The sequence below is a fragment of the Crotalus tigris genome, unplaced genomic scaffold (assembly GCF_016545835.1).
Source record: "Crotalus tigris isolate CLP2741 ecotype Arizona unplaced genomic scaffold, ASM1654583v1 scf7180000018525.42219311030:4301911, whole genome shotgun sequence".
In the NCBI taxonomy this organism is placed as follows: domain Eukaryota; kingdom Metazoa; phylum Chordata; class Lepidosauria; order Squamata; family Viperidae; genus Crotalus; species Crotalus tigris.
Window position 1 is genome coordinate 3017508 of NW_024097057.1, and position 9900 is coordinate 3027407.

Genomic DNA, 9900 nt, shown 5'->3' on the forward strand with positions numbered 1-9900 from the left:
ACTGTTTTTCACACTTACGACCGTTGCAGCATCCCTGTGGTCATGTGATCAATATCCAGATGCTTGCAAACTCCTGCAGACGTTAAGTGAATCACACAGTCGTTGAGTACATCCAGCTCCCCCGTTTGACTTTGCTTGTTGGAAACTGGCCGGCAATGACCTTGACCCTGGGATGTTGCAACCGCGGTAGATTGGTTGCTGGTTACCATGGCTCCAAATCTGGATCATGTAATTGTGGGAGATGCTGCAAGGATCACAAGTCCCTATTTTCAGCGCTGCTGTAACTCTGAAGAGTCGCTAAACGAACGGTTATAAGTTGGATTCCATCAGATGTCTTTCTCAATTCAAGGCTCACCATTTTTTTATCTCTGCCCGGCACCAAAGTTCCGAGCATCGTAGATCAAATGACCCACAGTGGATTGCTGAGCTTTAATGCTGGCCATTTGCCAGCAACTGGCACAAGAGAGAGAAGTAAGAATGCCCAACGGATGCGGAGTCTCTCTCTCTTTCCTTCGGTCCTGACGTAGGCAGCGTTCTTCAAACACACAAATCGGAGGATTCATTTCCTTCTGCAAATATACAGCATGACAGCTTGGGACAGCCTGCCCGTGGATTAGGCAGCTAAGAAGGCAGGCATCCACCATGTATTGGCCGGGGTATAGGAAAAACAGCAGGGCCTGCTTCAGAATGAATCGGTTGGGGATTGCCTCTCTAGCATTGCAGTGTTTCTCAGCCTCAGCAACTTGAAGATACGCAGACTTCAACTCCCAGAATTCCCCAGCCAGCATGCTTTCTGTGACCTCTGTAGCTTAGCAGAGCAGTGTTTCCAAGCCTCAGCAAGTTTAAGACGGGTGGACTTCAGTTCCCAGAATTCCCCAGCCAGCCATGCTTTCTATGACCTCTGCAGCTTAGCAGCAGTGTTTCCAATAGGGAACAGAAGCTAGTTACATTGGATCCCAGTGGAAATCTAGGGATTTCAGCCCAGTGATGGGATTGCAGCTCTCCTCTGGAGCTGCTTCCTGCCAATTTCCATAACTCATCTGAACGGAGTTACCCCTTGTGCATTTAGAAAATATTGCAAGCATCTCTGATGTCAGCACAAAGTGCTGGAGCATAAAACACTGCCGACTGTTACTTCAAAGTCCCACTGGCTCCCACATGTGTTCAATTTCTCCTATCAGGACTGGCGCTGAAAGAGGAGAGAACACACAGTTTCCAGCTGATGCCCTGCTCGGCCTTGAAACACGTAAGCTTTCAAAAAGGGAGCAGGGCTACAAAAAGAGAAACCAATGAAACCTGCCTGAATTTGGGTGGAAATTGATTTTAATGAAATGCAATTTGGAAAAAAAGCCTTCCCTGAGTTTAATAATTTCCTTTTCCACCATGTTAAAAAATTAGGATATGGTAACTGAAACAAAACGAAAAGAAGGACGATGGGTGATGTGATAGCAGTGTTCCAGTATCTCAGGGGTTGCCACAATCTTTTCCCCAAAGCACCTGAAGGCAAAACAAGAAGCAAGGAATGGAAACTATTCAAGGAGAGAAGCAACCTAGAACTAAGGAGAAATTTCCTGGCAGTTAGAACAATTAAATCAGTGGAACAACCTGCCTCCAGAGGTTGTGAGTGCTCCACCGCTGGAGGTTTTTAAGCAGAGACTGGACAGCCATTTGTCTGAAATGGTACAGGGTTTCCTGCCTGACCAGCGGGTTGGACCTCCAAGGTCCCTTCCAACTTGGTTATTCGGTTAACTGCATTTTGGAGAGATGCTTAAAATTGAACATCATGTTCTGGGGCCATTCATGCATGCCTGAGATCAGAGGGAAATTAAGCCAAGGGTTTGTGCTAACTGCTCCTGTGACACATTTTGCAGAGGGCAGCCAGGAAAAGTGGCATTTGCAACTGAACAATCTGGCTTTGTCCAGGGTCAAAGCACCATGGAGACCCCCGCCCCCAAACCTCCCAGATCGTTAAGTGCCCACGGAAATCCCAGATAATTCAAGGTACTTGCAGGGATCACATCTGAAGCAGGGGTACCCAGCTTTGCATTCCCTCTGCCTTTTAACTTCTCAAATCACATCCAGTCACAAACAGATGCGGCTCAGCAAAACAAAAAAAACAAAACAAAACAAAAAAAACCACACACACACACACACACACCATAGCTAAGGCCAGCACACCATTACAGCTTGCGTGGACTCAAGCAAGCGATTCATGCTGCATTCTAGAGACCAGAGCAGAAAAAGCACACACACACACACAACCCCCCCCCCTGAATAGACAGAAAGAAAATTCCTCCCATCCCCCATCGACTCCAATCTAGGAAATGTTATTCAGCAACTTCTACCCCCCCCCCCACAACCCCAACCCCACTAGGTAAATTCCAAAAACGGATTGCGTTCCTCGTAATAGACGTGGAACATTCAAGCTAAGCCGATGAATCACCCACTACGGCAGGATGAAGTTTGTTAGGTTTGGGCTTAGAGGCTGTTGAGTGAATCAAGCCGGGGTTATAAATCACGGCGGAGGACTGGAAGTGAGGTGGGGGGGGTCCCCCGGCTCGGCGCGGCTTCTGCAGGAAAGCCGGGCTGAGCGTTTTATGGCTGGCTGAAATGTGCGAACGTTTCAGCCACACAGAGCGAACCGCTGCACAACTGCTGGAGACTCACCGTGCCATTCTTTGCATGATTTCTCAGCATAAACTGGGGGGGGGGGAAGAGGAGGAAGGGGTTGCTCCCCCGGGAGTCCCTATCGAGCAGCACAGGCGACCCCGGAGCAGAATCCGGGCCCCCAAAGCAGACGGGAGCGGGGGGGGGTGCATAAGACTGCAACGCTTTACAGCAAAGGGAGCTGGAACCCGGAGCTGGGGGGGCAGGGGGGGCTTCCACATTACGTGCACCCCCGTTCAGACCAAGCGACCGATCCGCAAGGTTTCCCCTCTGCTGGCCAGATCTGACCCAGGGCGGATGGAGCGGCAGCCCCGGAGGCGGGGAGGGGGCATGAAGACGGGCCGGGGCCGTCCGGAGCAGCCCCGGTCCGTCTTCATGCAGCCTCGGGAGGGCCGACCCGGCCGCTCCGCTTCCCTCCCCGGACTTTCTGGGAGAGGAGGACCCGCAACTCCGCTCCCCCTGGCAACCCCGGGGCTGCCGGTGGTTCCAGACCGGGCCGGCCTCGCCTCCCACCGCTTCCTCAGAGAGCTCCGGCAGGCCGGCCGAGGAGCACTCCCGAGCAGCCGGCGCAAAGCTGCCTCCTTCCCGCGCCGCCGCGTCCCAGGCCCGGCCTCCTCCTCCCCCTCCGGCAGCCGGCCAAGCGGTCGGGGCAACCGGACCTCGAGGCGGGCCCGCACTTCACCGAGACCGGCCTGGCTGTGGAGAGAGGCGCCCGGCGGCCCGAGAGAAGCGAAAGGCGCGGAGCGGCCGCCTCCGGCCCCCAAGTCGACGCTCCGGACCGGCGTCCACGTCGCAGCGCTCCGCTTGCCCGGCTCGTCCGGGACTCCCGCGCCTTCCGCAGGGCCGGCAGCGGCCGCAGGTAGGCGGGCGGCAGGACTGGGGAGCCCGCCCGGGCCAGCTCGCTCTTGGCGCCAGTCCCGCTCGGGTCGGGCCGGCCAGCCGGGTGGGGGGCGTCTGGCCAGGCTCCCCGGCTCCCTCCCCGGCTCGGCCTCCCCCCAGGCCCGGCAGGGACTCACCAGGTAGTTCATCTTCCCGGCCCGCCGCGCGCCTGGCGCGGCCGCAGTGCCCGCTGGCTGGGCGCCTTCCTGCCTGCTCCGGCCGCCGCCGCCGAGCGAGCGAGCGAGCGAGCGAGCAGGGCCGAGCCAGAGCCAGGCAGCCCCCGCGCGCCCGCCCGCCCCGCGGCGCCTGGGAGGAGGAAGGGGAGCCGGAGCCCGCTGCCCCCGCCCCGCCGCCCTCATTGGCCACCGCGGAAAAAAGGGGGCGGCGCTGGCGAGGGGCGGCCGGGGAGGAGGGCGAGGAGGGGCGGCCTCCGCCTGGCACCGGGCGGGCTCTCGGCGGCGGCGGCGGGGGGGGGGGAGCGCTCTGCCCGCGGGGCCGGGCGGAGAAACAGAGGCGGCTTGTCTGACGCAGCTGGCGATGCCCGCCCGCCCGGCCGTGCCAGGAGGAAAGGCTTCCCGGGCCGGGCCCGAGCGAGCTCCCCGGCCGGCCCGGCTCTGCCTCCGGGGCAAGGAGGGGCTAAGGAAAGAAGCTTGCCTCTGAGCGTGCAAAGAACTACTGGTAGCCCTCGGCTTACTGCCGCAATTGAGCCCAACGTTCCCGTTGTTAAGTGAATTTTGCCCCGTTTTACGACCTTTATTGCCACACTTCTTAAGCAAAACCCTGCAGTCGTTAAGTTAGTAACATGGCTGTTCAGTGAATCAGCTTCCCCCACTGACTTGGCTTGTCAGAAGGTGGCAAAAGGGGTTCACGTGACCCCCCCTTCCCCGCACACTGTGACCATCATAAATATGAGCCAAGCATCCCAATATAAATCACGTGACCCTGGGATGCTGCAACAAACGGTCGTAAGTGTGAAAAATGGTCATCGGCCACTTTTTTCAGAGCCATTGTAAACTTTGAACGGTCACTAAATGAACAGTTGTAAGTCAAGGATTACCTGTACCCATAGTCAGCCCCAAACTGCTGCTCTCCTGAAGTTGGATCACACTCCCATCATCCCCGGCAGCATCACCCTCCACCGGAAATGGAACTGGAGGCCAGGGCTTTCGCTGAGTGTGCTGTCCGGTCTCCTTCCCAGTCTGCCTCCAGGCTGACCAATCCTCAGTTTTGAATCCAGCCACCACGGGGGTGTGCACAACCTTCGCCATTCCTGTAAAACATGAAGACATGTGTTTGTGGTGTCACTTCCCCCACACAGGCCACCCAGCTGACTAGGTGGCGCATGGCAAGCCCAAACTGTGTGACTTGCCCTGACTTCTGTACAGACTTTTGCTCCTGTCACACAATGTGGTGGACAAAAAGCACCTGGTGGGGACTGGTGCCTGAGCATGCCCCCCCCCCGGACACTTTGGCTCCCGTGGTTCAAGAAGGGTGGCAGCTGCTGGGCTATGAAACAAGGCTGCCCCAAAGAAGCCACCCCACTGAATGAAGCATCCCACTGGGGCATGGCGCGCCCATGTGGCTTTTCAGGGTCTAGCCAGAGGCCCAGATTTGCAGCCAAGCGGCCCGTCGGGTGACACTGAGCTCTGGAACAGGTGAGGGAAGGAGAGGATTCCAACAGGTGCCAGAGACAAGGATGTTTGGGCTCAGATGTCCAAATAGGCTTGTGGACAGTCTGTCTAAACGGCCCCTTCTGAGAACCACTTTCCCCGACCAAGTGTCTCAAGACCCCTGGGACTACAATTCCCATGATTCATAGAATAGCTGTCCCACTGTCCAGGAAATGGATCTGAGAAATATCTGGAGGGGGCACCATGGCGGGCTGCACAGTACTTGCATGGGGAGAGCAACAATGCTTGCAAATTCCCACACGTGGGACACGGTTGTAGGTTCACACACAGGTTCACACAGCTGTCTCTTACGTTGAACCTAGAATTATAGGGCTGGAAGGGAGCTTGGGGGTCTTCCAATCCAGCCCCTTGCTCAAGCAGGAGACCTTCTCCCATTTTCTGGACAAACGGCTGTCCAGTCTCTTGAAAACCTCCAGGGATGGAGCACCCACAACTGCTGGAGGCAAGCCGTTCCATTGGTTAATTGTTCTCACTGTCAGGAAATTTCTCTTTAATTCTAGGTGTCTCTCACGCCTCTCACAAGAGGCCAGGAGGAGTGAGAAGGCTGAGCTGGTTTGCACTGGGATGGCTGGAAGCTGGGGGTCCCTGTGCACGTCCCTGCAAGCATATCCCCCGTGTTAGCCAGCAGAGATGGGTGTTCTGCAGGGCGGGCTCCCCCAGCCGCACTGCCCTTGTCAAATGGCATTGGCAGAAAACCTGACACGCCTAATCGCGTGTGGACTTTGGAGCAGCTTCTATCAGTTCTGCTGGGTTGGGCACACACACACGTGGGGGGAAAGCAGAAGATTGTGCCCAGCAGGGGTGGAGACTTCCTCCCTCGGCCCCGTTTCCGTTTGTGGGAAAAGGACCTGGCCCATTCCCCAGAGGTCCGGTGGGCCCACCTGTCCCACTGAAGCTTCACCAGGGGCTCAGTTGAAGGTAGCAGGCAGTGTGAGCCCAGCCAATGATGGTTTATTCAGTTAACTAGGATAAAACAAACCATGGCTTAATAAGAATCTGCTTTGCATTCATTTTACGATCTTGGGGTAATGGAAAAAGCCATCTAAGCTTTTCCTACATGGACATACCCAGTTATCAATGCTTGCTTTCTTTTTTTCTTTTTATAACTTTTTTGCACCATTGTATTTTTCAGGAGCAAGGAAATGGTGCAAAAAAGTTATAAAAAGAAAAAAAAAGCAAGCATTGATAACTGGGTATATGTTCCCCAAATAGTTGGGGAAATGTGGATTGTGTTGGAAAGAGGAAAGAGTCAGCATTTTGGGCCCGTTTGTGATCGATAACATGGTGACGGCATCTTGTTCCTCAATAGGAGCTGAGCCCCTGGAAGGATCCAGCGGATCTTTTAATTTTATTTAAGAGGCTTTTAATTTAAAAAACAATTGGCTTGCCCAAGGGTGTGACACCATCCTTAGTAATTCTGCTGAACTCCACCTAGAACCAAATTAATTTTGGTCAGAGAAGATGTGACCTCAATTCACCCCTACTTTGCAAGACGCAGAAGGATAAGCCAAAGCTGACTCTGCTCTTAATTTTTCAACATGTTTCCAACAAATGCATATTTTATATTTATTGATATCCCTTTACTTTCATTCCCCCCCCCTTTTTTTTTTTAAAGGAAAAATTGTTGCCAAACGGTTTCAGAACCAGGGACGATGCAGATGCCAGCTGGGTGCTACCACTGGAAATGCAGAACAAAATTTCCCTTTGTTATTGTGCAATTTGTCAAGGCAAATTTAATTTAAGAGTCAAGTTGATGCTCAGAGGCATAGCTGAAGTCTCTGCAATAATACATTGAAAATAGAATAATTGGTTGGAAGGGAGCTTAGAGATCTTCTAGTCCAACCCCCTGCTCAAAGCAGGAGATTTCTTTCCTTCCATCCAAGTATCAAGGATTAAATATTGTCTGAAGGGTTTTGTCTGTTTTTTTGTAATGTCACCACACTACAAAAAAGACATTGAGACTTTGGAAAAAGTGCAGAGAAGAGCAACTAAGATGAGTAAAGGCCTGGAGACAAAAGCATATGAAGAACAGTTGCAGGACTTGGGTATGGCCAGTCTAAAGAAAAGAAGGACTGGGGGGGACATGATAGCAGTCTTCCAGTATTTGAAGGCCTGCCACAAAGAAGAAGGGGTCAACTTATTTTCCAAAGCACCAGAAGTAAGACAAGAACCAATGGATGGAGACTAGTCAAGAAGAGAAGCAACCTGGAACTAAGGAGAAACTTCCTAACAGTGAGGACAATTAACCAGTGGAACAACCTATCCCCAGAAGCTGTGGATGCTCCATGACTGGAGGTTTTTAAGAAGAGACTGGCAGCCACTGGAAATGGAATGGTATAGGGTCTCCTGCTTGAGTAGGGGGCTGGACTGGAAGACTGCCAAGATTCCTTTCATCTCCATTCTGATTGATTGATTGATTGATGGATGGATGGATGGATGATTGATTGATTCAGTGTTTCTTAAAGTATGGCCCACAGATCCCTGGTGTTCTGCCAAAATCCTCTCAGGGCTTTGCAAAATCAAAATGATTTGCCAGATATTCAAGATGTTTGCAAAGATTTAAAAGGAATGCTGTTCTTCTTGTGACAGATTTTTTTTTTTTTTAAAAAATGGGATTTTTTCATCAAGAATATTTATGTTAATATCTGGGTTTAATGTTGTTGTTTTTACATGATTCAATAAATATTCTACGAATGCATTCGTGCTGATTCTTAATAGGGTAAATATCACTAAATATAAACCAATATAAACAAAAGCTCGACTTTCCCATTCTAATGCCTTCAAGTTAACACAGCCAAGTCAAGAACAAACTTAAGGATTACATTTGGGGTTCCAGGCCAGACGTTTTGTGGGGTGAGAGAAGTTTGGCCTGAGTTGGCCTTGTTTCTCCCATTGTGACTGAAAGGTGGTTTGCCATAAGGCATTCAAACGAAACAAACCAAGAATAGCCACCACACAAAGCTTTTGGCAAGCAAAATTACCTCAGCCTTGTGCCAGGAGAGTTAGCAAAACCTCCTGCTTTAATTTCACCACAGAAATACATGTTTCTGCATTTTTCTCTCAACAGGGATCGAAATTGTGAAATGAGATGATGGAAAAATACTACTCCAGATTTTAACCTCCAGCTGACAAGAGCGACTTGAAAATTGTAGCTAATTGCAAATTTCAGAAGCACGATAGATACCAGAGCTAGAATTATGTTTCCAAAATGCAATCCATTTGGCCACTTGGTTTTTTTTTTTTTTTAATCAGATGTTGAATGCACTTCTCCCACATTGAGTGTGCAAACCCCCAAATCATGCTGGCTCGTGTGCAATCAAGGCTTGAAACTTAAAACTTTTAACTGGCAATTTGTTTGACACCAAATTTGTCAAGTCATTTTTGTTCAGTAGGAAGAAAATATTTGGAAGGAGGATTAGTTCCGGAAGTAGATATCCATGGAGAAAACTACTTGTTGGGACACCAGTAGAAATAGGCTGGTGTCTTTGGAAATCATGATTTGTGGCACTGGACACACCCAATTGCGGCTGATGCAGCAAACCTAAATTAACAAAATAGGTTGAGTACAATCTATCACGCCGTTATTACCCAAGTACTCCTAAGCGCTTTCTTCCCTTGATCACCGGTTCGCTGCCTTTCTCAAGAGGTGCCAAAACCGGGAGTCTGCCACCCTCGTTCCAGCCACTGCATTAACCGAGATTGTTCCGCTTTTAGTATCATATAAATCTTAACCAGCCACAGAGCTTAAATTAAACATTAGCATTTTAAGCGATCCATTTAAAATACAGATTAAACTTGACTGGAGGGGAAAAGAGATCGTAACGTGCCACTAATTTAGAAAATCAACACTGGAACTTTTAAAAGAGGAGAGAGCGAAAAAGAACCACAGTGGGGAGAACAGTAAATGGAGATCGCCTTCTGCTCTCCAGAAACAAGGTAGCAGGACAGAAGGGGTATCTCCTGAACTTTCAGAATCAAAATTAAATTCCCCGAATATGGGGGCAAAAAACAAGGCCCTAGGGCTTAGAAGGGACCTTGGAGGTCTTCTAGTCCAGCCTTATCACCCTGAGACGCCAGGTTCGCCTTTAGAGTCGATGAGAAGGCTTGTCTTCTTGAAATGGGGGCTGCCTTAAGGGCATTTCTAAGAAAGACTTTTTTGACTCTAGCCCAAAGGTCACCCCACCCACCGCCCCCCATCCTCTACCACCTTCATTTTCTGGAGAAAAGGCTGTTTGCTCCAGCTGTTGGAAATATTCTGGGATGCCTGGGCGTCTTCGCTGGTTGGCTGGCTGTATCCAAGGGAGATACCGATGCCAATTCATTCACAAGCAGTCTTTCCTTTGGTTTTCTGAGTTTTCTCACCGAGGCGAGCCTCTTGGGTCAAGGGCTTTGGTTTATGCTACTTGGCCGCTGCCCAGAGGAATCCATTCAGCCCTGCTGGCATCAGCAGAAAAGAAGCTCAGTTCGGAGAGAAAAGCCAGGAGGACAGAAGCACCCAAAGGGAGCATCGACAGAGTCTCCCTGTCTGGCAAAGATGCTCACGCATCAAAGTACAAGAGGGGAGCAGGGGCGACCCGTGTTCTGTGTTCCTGTTTTCAAAATATTGTCCAGCACGTTAATGTTTCCTGCCAAAGGCCAGGATGGAAAACATCTATGCTGGGAA

At 51.1% G+C, this 9900-nt stretch overlaps 1 protein-coding gene across 3 annotated transcripts in view; it reads right to left on the reverse strand.

Annotated features, from left to right (window-relative positions):
- The window catches only part of BCAR1 (BCAR1 scaffold protein, Cas family member), a 38647-nt gene extending 29234 nt beyond the window's left edge, over nt 1–9413 (reverse strand). For 2 of the 3 annotated variants that reach the window (XM_039353734.1, XM_039353733.1), the window contains exon 1: nt 3684–3844. In XM_039353734.1, the coding sequence (XP_039209668.1) occupies nt 3684–3695 (12 nt within the window). In that variant the 5' untranslated portion in view covers nt 3696–3844. Of the gene's footprint in view, nt 1–3683; nt 3845–4603; nt 4817–8825 lie in introns of those variants that run through there. The other variant, XM_039353735.1, reaches the window with a different exon arrangement.
- Nucleotides 9414–9900: the final 487 nt, after the last annotated feature.